This window comes from Thalassophryne amazonica, chromosome 12, assembly GCF_902500255.1.
Source record: "Thalassophryne amazonica chromosome 12, fThaAma1.1, whole genome shotgun sequence".
Lineage (NCBI taxonomy): Eukaryota > Metazoa > Chordata > Actinopteri > Batrachoidiformes > Batrachoididae > Thalassophryne > Thalassophryne amazonica.
The window spans coordinates 36,332,004-36,350,169 of record NC_047114.1 but is presented as its reverse complement, the minus strand read 5'-3'; the positions used below and the strand labels follow the sequence as shown (position 1 = coordinate 36,350,169).

Sequence of the window (18,166 nt, the reverse complement as noted above, 5' to 3'; positions counted from 1 at the left end):
GGTTGGCAACCACTCTGGCACACAAGTGGCACCATCCGTGCCTTCCACTGGAAGCTGTCTATCTGCCACATCCATGATACATGGGCGTCCCCTTTGCATTTTTCAGTTTCTGGGGTTCTCAGCACTGAGGTACCTTGCTTGCTGGATCATTCAGAGAAGTGTGTCACATGGCTTTTATGTAATTGCTGATGCTTCCTCACATTGCAAGTAGTATGCCTCATCTACGTCTTCTTAAGTAGCCATTTGTGTGATACAAAGTCCTTGCAAAGGTACCCAAGCATCCTCTAGACAGATCGAGTGCCAAAGAAATCCAGTCATCACTTTAGTACACTGAGTAGCGATCAGGTCTTACTACCATACACAAAGACAGGAAACACCAGGACCCCAAAGACTCACACCTTCATTTTCCTGCAAAGATAACAGCATTACTCTATCACTTCTTCCAAGGTGTCTCTCAATCTCAAAGACTGAGGTCCCACAGAAAGGTCTTTCACCGCTGAGAAAAATTAATCTCAACAAGTTCAACGTTTTCACCAGAAACATCACAGGCACTTCTAATAGGCTGAATCCAGGAAGTTGTTGAAGACCTGGATCTTTACCTTGACCCAGGGCAATCACAAATGCAGACATACTGACTCATTCAGGTACTAAAATGCTCCAAGCTATCTGTTGATTCCACAAAGATCGCAACATCATTCAAGGTCAACCGTACCTTTTCCTCACTGAAATGGTGACCTATGTTGAAGGACTCAAAAATCCAACCAATATCCAGTTCATAGAAGCTTTGACCAGAAAAGGAGCGAGACCACATCCCAGATGAACACCAGAATTTACTGGGAAGAAGTCAGAGATTCGACCTCCACTCCACATTGCACTCACAATACCTGTGTACAGTGTCGACTGGGCATAATGTTCAGCTACTTGTTGGTAATGCTACAAACTTTCAGGACATAAAAAAGAGCACCCTTGTCAATCGAGTCAAACAATTTGTGAAAACCAACAGAGCAGTTATTGGACACTCTGAGATCACCTTTTCCTTTTCAGAAACTCACCCTAGATTTCCAGCCCCTAAGAGGAGAACAAAGTGTTTGGAAGGACAACTTGGAGACATGGTGTAAAGCAAAATATGGCAGCATATACTGCAGTCTTATTAAACACTCTGGTAAGGGGGTTTGTGTCGTTTTATGATTGTTTTATGCACAATTTCTAAAAAAGGATCTCCATTTGTCCGGTGTGTCAGATATGCCTAGCCTACGCTGTCATGACATGAATGAGTAATGCTAAAGCCATTTGTTACATATTACCCTTTATATTGCTAACAAAACACAATGCAACACATACAATTCACACAAACATTATGAACAAATCCGTTACAAATACAAGTGGTTTCATGTCTTTGCTTTTTTACAGCAAAACCCAAAAACACCCGTGTCTAAGTGAGCACTGTCTCCTTGGAGAAAATATCTTCTAATAAAAATTAAGTCCCCTTTGGCTGCTCCCTTGTTTGCACTTGGGGTCGCCACAGCAAATCCAAGGTGGATCTGCATCTTGATTTGGCACAGGTTTTACGCCGGATGCCGTTCCTGACGCAACTCCACATTACATGGAGAAATGTGGCAGGGGTGGGATTTGAACCCAGAACCTTCCGAACTGAAACCAAGCGCATTAACCACTTGGCCACCACCCCTGCTGAAGAAAATATCTTCTAATCCTTCTTGATAATGCATGAAGGGTAGCAGACAGCTTCACTACTTTCAAGCAAGATGAAAGTCCAAAATTATTGTGTTGAAGAACAAATACAACTGTCAGTAATGCGAGCACAGAATGAAGTAATTAGCTACTGTTTTTTTACCTGGCTGGAGGTCAAAGTGCCCATATGATCAATGTGAAGTCTATTCCAATGTCCTTTGTGTATTTTTATGCAATTGTTGATTTGATGTCAGCAGTGGTGGGCACAGTTCCGCTATTCCGCTAATTATCAAAGCTAACATTTTCATTAGCGGATTAGCTTTCCAGATAACTTTGAAAACCATCAGCAGACCAATTAGCTTCCGATGAATTTAATTCCGTTATCTTTTAGACCGCTAACATATTTTTGGCGGCATAGTGAAGAAAGCTTAACAGTTAAACCAGTGCTTCTCAAACTTTTTTTGCCATGCCCCCCTTTGGACGGAAAAAATAATCCATGCCCCCCCCCCCCCCCCCGCCAATTCAGGGCTTATATAAAACAGCAACTTTAATACTCTTTTCAAATAAACTTACTTTTATTGTGTCACCAAACTGAAAAAGTGCTTTTAGATAGCAATAAAACTTCATATAACTTAAAGATAGATAACATGTAGATAACATGTAACTTACATTAATAATATTGCATAACAAGGTGTGCAACAATGGTCTGAACACAATAACAATTTGTAATATTATTGCAACATAAAGTGCCTACATCTGTGCACCTTCAATCTCAGTGACTACAGTGGGCCTGTTTTCCACTGCAGATAGCATCAAATCTGGGCTCAATACATAACAAAGCCACTCTTAAGTTCATGCTCAATGTTAAGAGTTGTCCTGTACTTGGTTCTTATGCAGGCAACAGCTGAGAATCCAGCCTCACAGAGGTATGAAGTGGCAAAAGGAAGGAGAATATTTAAGGCCCTTTCAGCAATGGCTTGGTACTGATTTGCCACCTCAATCCAAAACTCAGTCAGTGTCTGTGTTGTGAACTTCAGCCTGAAGCTCGAGTAAGTGGTCAAATCAATGAACTGCTCTTCTTCATTACATTGTAGGCCAGTGGGTGGTTGTGCTTGAAAAGGATTTCTCACCCAGTCATAGTGAGCACAGTCATCTGGGAAATATTTTTGGAAAAAATCCTCAAGAGAAGAGATATGACCCTTGAAACAGTTCATATCTGGTGTAGCATCCAGGTGGTAGCTTTCTACAAACTCACTTAGGTTCTCAAATGAGTCAATGTTTCCCCTTTCAATGCGTTTTCCCCACATCTCCAGCTTTCTTTTAAAGCTGTTAATTCTGTCTGCCAGGTGAGGGAGATGCTTCTCTTTGCCTTGTAGCTGCAGATTTAAGTCATTTAACTTTGCAAAAATGTCACTGAGATATGCCAGTTTCATTACAAACTGCTCATCTTTAAACTTTGATGCAAGGTCAAACGTGCTGCTCTTCCATGAAAACCCGAATTTCTTCTCTCAGTTCAAACACTCGAGACAACACTTTGCCTCGGGAGAGCCAGCGGGACTCACTGTGAAACAACACGGCTGAGTGTCCTGCCCCCATCTCTTCACAGAGTGCAGAGAACATGCGTGCTTTTAGGGGTCTTGTTTTGATGAAGTTAACTGCGCTCACAACATCAGATAACACCTCGTTTAATTCACGGCTCAGTTGTCTTGATGCAAGTGCCTCTCGGTGTATTATACAGTGCGTCCACTGCGCGTTTGGTGCCACTCGGCGTATCAGTGCCTGCAGCCCCGACTTGTGTCCTGCCATCGCCTTTGCTCCATCTGTGCAGATTCCGACGCAGTTCTCCCATTTTATGTTGTGTTTCGTCAAATAGTCACTTATGATTTGAAATATTTCGTCAGCTGTGGCCCTGTTTGTTACGTGTTTACAAAACACAAAATCCTCATTCAGGGAGGCTGGCGTGAGAAAGCGAACATATGCGATGAGAAGGCAGTCTTTATTATTTACTGTGGCTTCGTCCACTTGTAAAGCATAACGGGACTGTCTCACTTTCTCTGTTAGCTGCTCCTCCAAATCATGTGAAATGTCATGTATGCGCCTGCTAATCGTGTCATTAGACAGGGGAATGGACCTCAGTTTCAGAGCGTTTTTCTCGTCTATCATAGCAGAGACCATATCTATAGCTGCGGGGAGAATGAGCTCTTCTGCAGTCATGTGTGGCTTCTTGCAGACAGCGATTCTGTAAGCAACTTTATATGATGCTAGTTGTGCCACGTTGTTAGTTGAAGCTACTTTGGTAAAGGTCATGTGCTGCTTGTTGTAGTCTTCTAGTTTCCTTTGGAAAAACTCGAGCGGCTTGTTGACATGGGAGGGATGTGTTGACTCTATGTGTCTTCTTAACTTACACGGTTTCAAACTGTCCGCTGCAAGTGTTTTCAGACAAAGCACACACAATGGTCTCTCTTCTTCTCCGACGAGTCTTGAAGTAAATCCGAGAGCAAGGTATGTTTTATCATACTTCCGTGACTTAGTCTTTGATGAAGGTATGCTGTTTTCATCATCTGTTGTCTTTCGCTTTGCTCCTCCTCTGCATGTCTCCATCGTGACACCCCTCCCTGCCTGCAGCGTGGTGCAACCATGGAAGCGCGGTAGTTTGGTGTGCTCTAAAATGGGTCCGTGTTGCTGCACCTTTCAACATTTCTTTTCCGCACATTTTTGCAGCGCATTTCCAGCCCGTTTACGTGCCCCCCCGATGCCTCTCCACACCCCCCCAAACGGGCGCGCTCCACACTTTGAGAAGTTCTGAGTTAAACCATTTGTAAAGTCTGAAATCAAAATTGTACTGCCTGTCTGTCACAGGTTTTGCAGCAGACAGACAGCCATGAATAGTAGAGCTCTATCCTCTGCAGTCAGAGGAGAGCTGACTACCAAAGACGAAAGAAACAGGAGGGAAGGGAAAAAAAAAAATTCCCTTCACACCATACAGACCTGCTGGTCATTTCACTGGAGTCTTGCACAGGCAGACAGTTTTGACTTATGGTTCTAATTTTAAACAAACTAATTGCAGACATGTTATTGAAATTAACATCAGGTCTGTCATTTTACAAAGTGAAAATATCAGCTATGTTTTAGTTTTAAAGTAATGCACTAATTTTGAAGGTTTTAGCTTTTAGACACACATGCCACATTGCATTATGGGTACATTAGTTTCTTGACATCAATGGTTGGCTTGTCAGTATAACACACAGTTACCAGTAGATGGTAGTCTGAGCAGTCCCACATTTGCTAAAAGTGACGAAGGACTTAAACAGAATTTTCAGTTTTCAAATGACCTTTTTTTTTTTTACAAATGAAAAAAATTACATATTTACAAATACAGAATTATTTGTAAAACCCACCACACGTTTCAGTAACTGTGTGTTACACCCATCCAAGCCAACCACTGACGTTAGGAAACTAATGTACCCATAATGCAATTCGGCATGTGTGTCTAAACGCTAAAACCTTCAAAATGACCAGGTCTCTTTTGCTGAGATAAGGCGGATCTGACACAGAAGCACTGATTCGTTGTTGTGTCAGTAGCTGCCGTGTACTGAAGTCAATACTGAAAATGATCAGTTTAGCTTTTATCTGTAACTTCCACTGAACATTTTAGGGATTTATCGGTTTAGCTTTATAAAAGTAACCTTTTCAGTTAGCGGATTAACGGTTACTGAAGCTAACTTTTTGATTAGCTGTGCCCACCACTGGATGTCAGAAACCTGCAGTTGCTGACTCAAATGTTGACTTATCCACATTTGTGCAACCTCCAATGTCAGTACAGCTGATGGTGACACATAGACTACAGCAGTTTTAAGAATAATAATCTTTATGAAATAAGGCCTGTGTTTGATAATTATCTTAAAAATTAAGAGCAAATTATCAGCTACACTATTATCATATCTGTTTTTAAAATTTTAATTAGTGAATGCCAATGCTGAGACAACCATCATCACAGATGGGAAATGACAAAACTTAATTTTAATGAAGACAGAATATTTTGACTTACTACAAGCCACACAAAATAAAAAATATGGGACCTACAACTGTGATGTGGTATTTTAAGTCTTTCAGACTTTAGATGGTTTCTTCAAATATACTACCTGGTGCAGCTTGAAGAGCATGATTACACAGCCATCTCATCCCCTAAGCAGTCTGGCAGACTCTCTGAATTCAGCACATTTAAGAGACGAGCACCACCATCTGGCCCCGCTGGCTCAACCTGCCCCAGGCTTTCCCGGTCATCGCTCTCATCTGTGTTTGATTCGTACTCTGATCCGATTCCAGATTCCCTGAACCGAAGCAATTCCAGTGCTCCCAGAACTTGCTCCCCCAGGACTGAACTCTCATCCAGTACTCCATCGCTAGGAGTCTCGGCTGGGTCTTGGCCCTGGTTTTCTAGCCCCCGAGAGGAGAACCGGAAACACTGTAGACGTACTGCACTGCTGCTGAGCCCCAGAGGACTGGCATCAGTGACTGTAGTCCCAGGAGAGCGGGGAAGGGGGAAGACCCAGGTGTTGTTACTCATCTGGGTTTGTGGCTGATCAGCCAAGGGAGCCGATGACGATGTTGGGATGAATGGTTCTCGGAATGCACTGGGGGGTTTGGCGCGGAAAGTGATTTCCAGAAGACTGTCCTGGGATCCCACTGAGCACAAACATCAGAACACAAGACAGAGAGAGACATTTGTTAGGAAATAAAGAACAGAGAATTTAAATGTGTAATACACAAGATGCAAAACATAAAGAGGCGTAATTTGAGAATTCATAACGAAGGGCAGTCTTAAGACAATCCTCTATGTTTGGACTATGTGGATACTTGCAGAATTAATTAAGAGGTAAGAAATGTTATACATTATGTTTTACTATTCACTGTGAGTACTCAACAAATTCAGACACGTCTTCTCCAGGAGGAGAAGATGTGGGGATGTTTTTCAGCAGCAGGAACTGGGAGACTAGTCAGGATTGAGGAAAAGATGAATGCAGCAATATACAGAGACATCCTGGATGAAAACCTGCTCCAGAGCGCTCTTGACCTCAGACTGGGGCAATGGTTCATCTTTCAGCAGGACAGTGACCCTAAGCACACAGCCAAGATATTAAAGGAGTGGCTTCAGCACAACCCTGCGCAATGATAGTTTTGCCAAGCTTGTGGCATCATATTCAAGAAGACTTGCAGCTGTAATTGCTGCCAAAGGTGTATCAACAAAGTATTGAGCAAAGGGTGTAAATACTTATGTACTGTACATGTGATTTATTAGTTTTTTTTTTTTTACATATTTTAATAAATTTGTAAAAAAAAAAAAAAAACTTTATCATGTTGTCATTACGGGGTGTTGTGTGTAGAATTTTGAGGGGGAAAAATATTTACTCCATTTTGGAATAAGGCTGTAACATAATAAAACATGGAAAAAGTGGAGCGCTGTGAATGCTTTCTGGATGCACCGTAATATTTAATGAATGGTGCAGTGCCGAGTATTACTGTATGATTCTACAAATCTTTAGCCAAAGGCAGGTGGTAGCATTTAAAGTTGGGTTTATAACCAGAGTTATTAAAATCATTGTTGTGGTTTCTGCTAATGCAGCAGGTTTTATTCTGCAATATTGGGGTGAATGTGAGGCACTGATGTGTAAAGCGCTTTGTGTCTGATGCAGATGGAAAAGCGCTATATCAATGCACCATTTACCATTCATTATTACAGCCTGATGAAAACTTATCCACATAACATGTCCTGATTGTGGACAACGACGTCTGAAAAAAGTTCCTTGTCGTGGCTGAAGAGGCATAGTGTTTTAAAAGAAGCCATGGCAACTGGCATATTTTCCATTGCATAAACAACAAGTCAAAAGGTTGGCCCCTTCAAGGGCCAAGAGTTGTATGGAAAAGAAAAAAATAAGCTGAGAACAAAGAAGGCTTTTTTCTTTTCCAATATGGTCTTAAAGATGTATAAAACAAGACATTTCAACAATATAATATGTACATACATAGACAAAATTACACTTCTGTTAAAGAACAACCCACAATGGTCACTGAAATAACTTCAAACTCACAAAAGCAATAGAAAATAAAATGTACTTAAAATTAACTAATGAAAATAAGACATTACTTTTGAATTGTAACTAAACAGAATCATTTTAAAAACAAGTTATTTCAGTGACCATTGTGTGGTTTTCTTTCTTTAACGGAAGGGTACCAACAATTTTGTCCAAATGTATCATATTTATTTTGTCAAAACGCTTAAAAAAGAAGCCATGATGCATTGAACGTTATAAATTAAAAGAACATACAGAATACATGACCCCTCTGATGTGTGCATAAAGTAAAGATATAAATATATTTTGAACATCTCATAAAATTTACACTAGGTTTCCTTAAGGACAGATTGTTATGTGGTTTCTTTTCACTGAGAAGCTGCAGTTTTATCATATATCTCTGCTCTGCTGCCTGCAGACTGCTGAAACAATGTAATTCATTTAAGTAGAAGTCTTTCATGCATTATAAAGCAGCTGCAGTTTACAGTTATAGATAAGAATTCCATTAATTTACAGACAAGTGCATTCACTGTTATGCCTGCTTTAATGCATCTACAGGCTGGAATGTTTAATTAAATTTCTTAACTTACAGTTCTTGGAAATCTGGATCTGAAATTGCTGCGCATGTATTCAAGCTTGATGAGGAATTCATCACATTGCCAGCTAAGGAATTTTGTGCCAGGAACAGGCCCATTTTCCAACAACATAGCACAAATGCACTTTACTTCAAAATAAAACTTTCACATATAGGAAAAACAAAACAGTAAAAACAGCAAACAGATGGACAAAGTAAATTTCAAGGTCAGGAAAAAAAATTATATATTAATGGTATGCTGAGGGTCAGCTGCCTCTGTTATTATTTTGTTAACAAGCAAGATATCAAACTGAAACTGGTATCAAAGTAATGCTCTACCTATAGACTATAGCTCCATCAAACAGTTTTTATCTGCAATTTCAGGCATGTGCACAATCACGTTTGATGTAACACCTGCACACAATAGTCAATAAAAACTGGCGACGTACACGGGCATGCATCGATGAATGAGTGTTGTCTATGGTGACCCTTGTATAAATATTGGTACAGTCAGAATTTTTGGAACACAGCAACACTCAACTCACACGAATACAGTATGTGGACACTCTGAAAAGGCTGCATGCACGCTTGAAGTGGGTTCATCCTGGAAGAGACGCAGTTCTTCAGCGTGACAATTTTGGTCCACGAGTTGACAAACACAGGATGTATTGCAGCGACGCAGATCTTAGTACATCCACCGTACAGTCTGGATCTTGTGCCCTCTGACTTTTTCCTTTTCCATAAGCTGTAAGTACACTTGAAGGGACGCTGTAATGCGAATGATTCTTCAAAACATTGTGTGGCATTGACGTAAGTGCGTCGAAAGGGAAGGTGACTGTGCCAAAATAATGAGACTACCTGATAAGAATATTCCACCTTTAGGCAGATACAGTATGCAATCCATGTGACTAGCTTTCTTGTTACTGAAATAATCATGTTTGAGCCAGAACCTTTCAGCTGACCCTTGTATGAAAATGAAGCCCTAAATATCAGCTGATTGGCATGAGTTATAAGCAGGGAGAAGAAAAAAGAGAGCAGTGCTGAACCTGCTGAAACACCTGCCATGGAATAATTAATATAAGAGAGAGGAAGCTATTAACATAGGAAGGAGACTAGTAAAATGATGAAGAGAGGTCAAATGAAGAAGGATGACTAATAATAATAGAGACAGCGAAATAAAAACTGAATATAAAACCAAAGGCTGTACTCACTAGACACTAACTGGCCAGCAGATCTGAGCTCCAGCTCCTGGATTTGTTTTACCAGCAGTGAAATGTGCTGCAACAGGTCCGTGTTCTGCTGCAGCAGCTTCTGCACCCTAGCCTGAGCCTCGGCCCGTGCACACGCCTCCACAGACAGCTGCTCCTGGAGCACATACACCTGAACACACACATAAGAAGAGGCACAGTTACATGAGTGTACAAGTCAGATAAACAGCAAAAACTATAAGACCAAAGAGGGGCACGCAACATCTGCATCTTACGTGTTTGATACAGAGTCATCCGAGTTACTTTCTGGGGATACAGTGATACCATAAGATATGACTTTAGTTCTACATAGGGCCGGAGGCCCTTTGGTGCTGGTGATTATTCTGGGTTCCTGTAGCATGAAGCACATGTGAGTCTACTTCTCCCTCTGGGAGGAATGCTAGTCAAACACAGGCAAGGCTGGTATCCACTTACAGCTGACAATGCAGGGACATTACAGATGAAGCTTGCTGTCCAAGGAAAGAAACAGGTAGCATGATCAGAAATTGAACCCAGGTCTACATATTGTTAGCCAACTCCTTATGCCACTGAGCTACCTGCTCTGCATTATATGGTTAAGATAAAAAACAAAAACCTGCTTCATCTACTTTTTGCAGATGATGTGGTTCTATTGTTTTCAGCAGGCAGTGGCACTGAGCAGGTTTGAGGTCGAGAGTGAAGCAACTGGGATGCAAATCAGCACCTCCAAATCTGCGACCATGGTCCTCTGTTGGAAAAGGGTGGACTGGCCCTTCTGGATTAGGGGCCAGTTGGAGGAGTTTAAATATGGAAGAGTCTTGTTCATGAGTGGGGGTAAATTGAAGCATGAGATCAATAGACTGAGTGGGGCAGCATGTGATGTTTTACGGATGCTGTACCGAACCACTCTGGTGAAGAGAGGGCTGAGTCAGAAAGTGAAGCTCTCAGTCTGCCAGTCGATTTATGCTCTTATCCTCACCTGTGGTCATGAACTTTGGGTAATGACCGAAAGAATAAGGTCGCGGATACAAGCGGTAGAAATGAGATTCATTCATTGGGTATCTGGGCTTACACTCCTGGACAGGGTGAGAAGCAAAACTATTCGGGAGGGACTTGGAGTAGAGCTCCTGCTTCTTCAAATCAAAAAGAGCCAGCTGGGATGGTTTGGGTATCTGGTGCAGTTCCCCCCGGTTGTCTCCCTAAGGAGATCTTCCAGGCACAACCAACTGGGAGAAGGTCCCAAGGAAAATACAGGACACGCTGAAGGGATTATATTTCCCAGCTGGTTTGGGAAGGCCTCCAGATCCCCCAGGAAGAGATACAGGACTTGGTGGAGGATAGGGAAGTCTGGGATAAGCTGCTTGATCTGCTGCCACCGCAACCAGGCCCAGGTAAGTATCAGAAAATGAATGAACCTCTGCAACAAAAGTTTTTGGGTTATTTTTGTTTTCCTGGCCCATGTTGGATTTATTCTATGGTCTAACTTGATGATGTTCATATTTGTAAAATCGTTTAGAAATGTCTCCGATGAGACGTCATAGTGGATATTAAGTGTCACGTTTTCATGTCCTGATTTGAGACTGAAGGATAAATTAATGTACTGCTGCTCATCCACACAGCAGCAAATAAGAAACACCATTACAGATTTTACTGTGATGGATGAAATATTGTTCTGCTGCAGGGAGATGATTTAAAGTTCATCAGGAATAAATTCAAAAGAACCAAAACACTGAGCCAAGTTTTTTTTTTTAAATCATCATTTATTCGGAAAAGTAAACACTCCTGCTCATGTTTTTGATGGAATTTGAAGTCAGTTGACATTATTCAAGTTATTTCACACAAATCAAAATCTGTCTTTGGGATGAATTTACTTCAAAGTCTCTCCATGCAAATTCGATATGTTTATTTATTGAGCTTCTCTGCTAAATCTGCATTTTATAGTTCCTTTTGTTACATGCACATGAAATATTCATGTGGAGGAAAATATGATAAACACTTAATATGCTCGAAGAAGTCAAATATTGATGTGAATTGATGTGATTGATGTGCGTTGTTTAGTGTCCCAGAAATCCTGGCGTTGGCAGTGGATGGAAAAATCCATGCTATGACATTTCCCATTCATATAAATGAATAACAATCAAGTTTAAACCCAAATCAGTGTTCATTTTGGTGACTTAATGAACAGTAGATGTAGTTTTACTTGTCTCAAATTTTATTTTTGTTCATTTTAAGACACTATCAGTTGTTATAAAAGCACAAATTGCTGAAACCAAATGTTTGGATAAATGTAGAAAGAGAACAGTAACAGTCCAATGCAAATATGTGGTTTTATGGAACAGTAATAACATTGTTTTCTAATCCAGGTGACAGACTGTATATTATAGTTCTGTCATCCATCCAATATGGGAAAATATGCTTTTTATGACTAAAATGTGACTGAGAAATAGCTCTCATTTAGCTTATTAGTTGCACTAGATTGCACCAGACTGTATGTAATGTTCTATTTTTTGGGGAAGTAGGTGCAGCAGCTCCAAAGTCATAAAAAAATTGCAGGTTTGTTTTTCCAAGGGACTCACATCACTGTGTGCAGTAGCTACAAGAATAGTGAAGCAGATAAGTATGATTTCTGGCCAGAATTGTTCACTTGGTGATGCAAGCATCAAATTTGACATGAATATTCTTCATAAATCAGTGTTTGAGAAAAAAGTGCTGGCCACTTGAAAATCCAATATGTTGGCTAGGTGGGGGTCAGAAGAATTACACAGGGGTCAAAATCTATAAATGATCCAATCATATTGAAAAGTATAACACATTATTTGTCTGATCATAAATATTCCAAAAAGGTATAGATTGGACTATCTATGTCTGACTGTTACGGAGTTATGGGGTAAAAACAGTAAGAATGGTGACAAAGGTCAGTTTCAGTTTGTACAGGGTCAAAAGATAAAGTTGCAACATTTTTTGTAAAATGTGATGCAAATTATTGGTTGAGTTAATAGGGTTTTAAAAAGGAATAGTTTGCACCGTGTATCATACTCAGCTGTCACATTACAGGGTAACATCTGTCACATCAAAGCAGAGAAAAAAAAGAAAAAAACAAGCACTCATAAGGACCAGGAGTGGAGGTGCAGGGCTCAAAAACTAAGTCAGTATAAAAATATAGCCAGCAACACTCAAGTGTCCTTCTTAATAAAAGTTTTAATGACTCACGGCAAGACGACAGGATCAGGAGCACAGACGCGTTTCGACTAGGTCTTCATCAGTGTGTGACACACTGATGAAGACCAGACACATAATGTGGTATAGTTTTCAATATGATTGGAGGATTTTTAGATTTTGACCCCTGTGCAATTCTTCATTGACCCCTACCTGGCCGCCATATTGGATTTTCAAGTGGCCAGCACTTTTTCCTCAAACACTGATTTATGAAGAACATTCATGTCAAATCTGATGCTTGCATCACCAAGTGAAGGATTGTTTCAGTTATCTGCTGCACTAGAAGCAGTTTTTAGCTTACCCCCATGCCATTACATTGTACAGCTGGTTAGCTCGTGACAGCGTTTGTGTTCTTAATCAACAAGCACTAAGTTTGTTTTTGCACTGAGTGAAAAGTGGACGTCCAAAAGACATATCATCAAGTTCAGGATGAAAATTTCAAACTTTGTTTTATAATACAGTCCTACTCCTGGATTACTCCTACACCGTTTGTCCTCACATCCACACATCCACATGTTCCGTCTTCTTAGGACTTTATCAGGAACCAAAGAGGACATAATAATAATAATAATAATAATAATAATAATAATAATAATAATAATAATTAATTAACTGAGAATGAAAAATGTCAAGAAAGGTTTCCAGGAAATGATTATTTGTATTAGTACCTGTGCCAAGGCTGCCAGTGCCTGCTGTTCCTGCTGCTGCAGTTGTTTCTGGAGGAGTTGGACATGGTGCTCCGTGGAGCACGTTGGGTCAGCGGCTGCCTGACTAGACACTGAGGCTCCGAGGATGGGCGAGCTCAGCAGGAGAGATGGGTTCTGGGATATCTAAAGCAGAGGTGACAGCATGCCATGGAATATTACTACGTAATGCGTCGCTTTATATTTTAATCTGTGTACTATAGAAGATGCACAGTGAAGGAGCACAGAGGTGAGGTGCTGACATGAACGTGACGACATGATTTCAGAGACTCTAGCTGTAATATGTACAAACAGATCAATGCGGAAATTCTATGTAAATAAATCCCAAATGTGAATGTGGAATCTCTCCTGCACTGAAGCAGTGAGTCCAACTTTTTTAATTTGAAAGGAAAAAAATTGACTTTTTGTTGCTGAGACAACCAGAGCTACTCAGTGAGAGCTATCCAAAAGAATGAAATGTGTCACAGAAGTCCTTCCACTTCTGCTGGCGATCTCTACAAACTACCACAAAATTACCATCTTTGTCCAAAACGGCTTTCTTTCTTCTGTATGTATATTAAACACAGGGAAGTGTGGTATATTGTTCAAATTGATGAAATACTAAAGTAAAAAGGAAGGCAGAGCAAATGCACCATGACCACTACATCTATAAAATAAAGATCAATAGGCTGTGGCCAGAATGTAGTACGTCAAGGCTGCATTTGATGGAAGTGTGGTGTTTTTATTTATTGATTGATTTTTTGCTGCCGTTTTGATAAAATAGTTCTTTTCTTATATAAATATGAGTACAGAAAGAAGTCCTTGGTCTTTGATCCTCTGTGATAAGAACACCTGCAAAATTAAACACCAACATTTTACACAATTGAACTATTTTGTGGTACATTTATATAAATGTAATAAAAAAAAAATCACATAACACAGAAACAGAGACACTTTGGTCTCTGAAGGGACAGGGGGTGTGGCTGGCTGCCAACAGCAACAGCTGTTGAGATCTCTGGTCCTGGACGTCACAGCTGTAGAACACGTACCGTGTTTTGATGGACATGACCTTACAACTGTCCACAGTGACGCGTGTGTGTGTGCTTGCTGTCGTCACGTGGAAATACATAAAACATATATCGCTTTTGCGATGAGCTGGCGCGTGCGCACAGCGTGCACACTGACACCCAGGTGAAACGGACCATCAGATCATGTGGACACAGCAGGCGATCTGAATGTCACGACTGTCTGACAGGCCATGCGTGTCCTGTGAGCGGTGCGCTGCAGGACTATGACAAGCCAACAGTGCGACAAATACACCACTTTCAGTCATGTATCACCAAAAATACACTGTAACAAATGTCATTTTGTCAGTTATTACAGCGCTTTCTTCGCCATAATTAAAGACGACGGAATCTTCCTCTTCATCTACATCATCTCATTTCTCTCTTTTTAAAAAAATACGTTTATCTCCTTGTTGATTTTAGACATTTTGTGCTCCTGTTATAAGACAGTGATTGTAGCGCAGTGGTAAAGTTTCCATCTGTTAATCAGAGCTTTTTTCGCTTTGTAAGCATCTTATATCCGACAGCGTTGTTGTTGTTGTCATTCCCTGACAGCTGCGCTTCACATCCTCTTTCTGTCGCGTTCGGCTGGAACATACACGGTTTGGAGCCGCTGATTATTTTTACCGTGGCTTCCTTTCATCAGAAACTTCCTCATCTTCTTCAAAAACAATCGATATGTCACTTAAATCTTCGCTATAATCACACACTATGCCTTCTCTGTCCGTGTCTGCCGTATTGGTAAACAGAGCTGCACTGTGACACATTTACTCGCATGACGTCACATCCATCGCAGCGACAAAGTAGGTCAACTTGGAGGCGGCAAATTCAAATTCTCAGATGGGTAACGAAATGTCTAAATCCTTGTTCAGTGTAATTTTATGGTAAAAAAAAAACAAAAAAAAAACAAAGACATGTGGAAAAAGCTTTTTTTATTCTTCAAGAATATGTCAAAACGTCATGGCGTGGCAGGGACACTTTAACAGTCAAAAACATTTGTAAAACCTAAAATCAAACATTTCAATCCCTGTCGTGTGTAGATCAGTGGTTTATAGCAGACCGGCTGTCACTTGCTGATGATGTCATCATTAAGCACAAGACGTGACTGGCCGGTCGATGCAGGGAGCATTGTGGGTAGTGTAGTTCAGGTTCACTTTGGATGTTACACTGTTACCATCCGCTCGACACAAACAAAATTTTAACTTTATTTTATTTTATTTCTTTGTGGCACGGGATAATTCGGTGGGAGAGAAGACATCTCATGGCCCAGCTGTGAGGGACTTTTCTTCACCGTTTACACACCGTTTGGATAATCAGGACGCTTCATGTGGAATATTTTCTTCAGAATTTAATGAATGTTTTACTCTGCTAATCAATGCATTATGGACGTATTTCGGTTTTTTAAGCCGCAGGGTTCAAATCGTATGAAAAAAGCAGCAGCTTTTGGTTCATAAATGACAGTGTACGTATCTAACACTGAGATAATACTGTGTTTTACTATTTTTGAAAGATGATGACAGTGTTTGGGCTTTTATTTTTTTAATTCATTCATTTTTTGTGCATTCTTTTTGTGTTTGTGATCCTTGAATTTACCCAGCAGCCCCTGTGGCATTTAAAGTGAAACTGCTTTATCAGAAGCTAACAGTGTAATCTGATGTGGCCACGTCCAAATGAATACTACAAGTTATCGGTTATCTGTAATAAAGATAAATTTTTTAGCAGTTTATCGGTTTAGTGTCATAAAAGATAACTTTTCAGTTATCGGATTCATGGTTATCAAAGCTAACTTTTTGGTTAGCTGTGCCCACCACTGACTAACCGTCTACTGTTTCACATTGACAGCTAAAGTTGTAGATTAGCCATTTTATGTTAATTGATGACTTTAACGGGCATAACGGCCTCGCGAGCAATGTTGCCAAGAAACGGCTCCAATGCGCAACAGTTTTGTTTACTTCCGGGTTGGTTGTTTTTATGAACTATCCAGCCTTTGTTTTGTTAACTGGCTTTATTAACATTTATGGACACAAATGAACTGGAGAACGATGTGCTTAGCTTGTAGCCTAGCAATTCTTCTTCTGCACTTCTGTTGAGCCTTTTTGTGCACACAATGACGCTCAGCGTAACAGTGACGCCCGGTGGCTAATAAACACACATCACATGACAGTTGTCTGTTGGAACCATAGCCAAAAGTGGAGGCAGTTCTCCTTTAGGAGGAATATGAGCAATGTAGGATTGTTCCATCAAGTAGTGATACATGATAGTCGCCATGTTTGAGGTAAGACACTGAAGTTTTGTCGACTAAAATAAGATTAGCCTCCTCTGTACCAGGCTAAAAACCTTCGGGTAACATAAAACCTTAGCCAACTAAGTGCTTTGTGCAACGAAAAATTAGTCAACTAAGTGAGTTTATTCAACTAAAGATTAATAATGTTAATCTTGTAATCTGGTGATAATGTTAAAGCTGTGTGTAACATAATACATACCTTTTGGACATTAGAACAAGACACCTTGTGGACGAGCATCCCCCCCCCAAACCCCACCCAGAGGAACTGAAGCATTCGTAATGTTACGTGAACAAAGTGCTTCATCTCAGGAACCTGTCTTTGCAGCAGTGAAGCATTACATGTCGTAAATAGCACATTCCATACAGGGATTAAAAGCTCCTTAGGGTGATGATATTTTAGTGGCCGTGGCACACAGATTAACCATAAATTTCACTTTGCAGACTGCGTCATCTCTGCAGGGGCTTATAAAGGCTCAAGTGTGCTTCAGAAAAGTGACGCTGAACTGATCAAGGACATTACATGCAGGCTACCTTGCCGTCACTCCCGAGGGCACCGTCCCTTTTGCTCCTCTCCGGGTCTGATGAGGAAGCACACTCAATACTCTCCTCTGTCGTGGCCTCAAGGTCAGTCTCCTCTGAAAGGGCAAACCTCTTCTTAGCTGCAGGGAGGAGATTTTCTTACATCCTGCAAAGCTTTTTGATTCAGAGACATCAGACAAAGAGCTGGCAGGAGCCCATACAAGCAAAGCCTTCGATCCTTGGCACGCCTCACAAAAACTACTCTGCGGCAAAAGCAGGTTTTAGTTTGTGTGAGAGACAAAGCAAGAGGGAGACGAGGCATTTTGTGGAGGAAAAAGGAGATTTATCTTGTGTGTGTGTGTGTGTATGTGTGTGTGTGTGTGTGTGTGAGACAGGATGACAGCAGCAATAGGAGTGCAGCAGGTGTGTCACCTGGAACTGCCACAGATTCCTCTGCCTTCCCCTCTTCATCATCCTGGTCATCGATTTTCTGCTCTTGGTTCAGCTGGTGACACACGTCAAACGCCTGTCCCACTGTCCGCACAATCCTCATGGCTTGAGACTGGGACAGAAGACAGAACACATCTTTGTTAGGGATTAGAGACCACAAAAAAGGCACACAAGAAGGAAAAATATTAAAACAAAGCAAAGCAAACTTGACTTATAGTCATATTGGTCGTGTTACTCTGTCTCAAGTTATTTTTTTATTTATTTCCAGGGAAGCTTGCTGGCTCCAGTCACTGTGGTCCTGCTTACTGGTCCCAATTATCAAAATTATTTTTAGATTCTGGGAAACTCACACTGGTCTCTGCAGTCACAGTGTTCCAGATATTGGTCACA

At 40.8% G+C, this 18,166-nt stretch overlaps 1 protein-coding gene across 1 annotated transcript in view; it reads right to left on the bottom strand.

The window, feature by feature from the left end:
* Window positions 1–5,769: 5,769 nt before the first annotated feature.
* Window positions 5,770–18,166, bottom strand: part of LOC117522108 (carboxyl-terminal PDZ ligand of neuronal nitric oxide synthase protein-like) — a 58,366-nt gene continuing 45,969 nt past the window's right edge. Inside the window, exons 6-10 of the mRNA XM_034183485.1 lie at window positions 17,759–17,888; window positions 17,339–17,466; window positions 13,445–13,606; window positions 9,546–9,714; window positions 5,770–6,375 (exon numbers count right to left, since the gene is read on the bottom strand). Coding sequence (XP_034039376.1) covers window positions 5,855–6,375; window positions 9,546–9,714; window positions 13,445–13,606; window positions 17,339–17,466; window positions 17,759–17,888 — 1,110 coding nt within the window. The 3' untranslated portion in view covers window positions 5,770–5,854. The remainder of the gene's footprint in view (window positions 6,376–9,545; window positions 9,715–13,444; window positions 13,607–17,338; window positions 17,467–17,758; window positions 17,889–18,166) is intronic.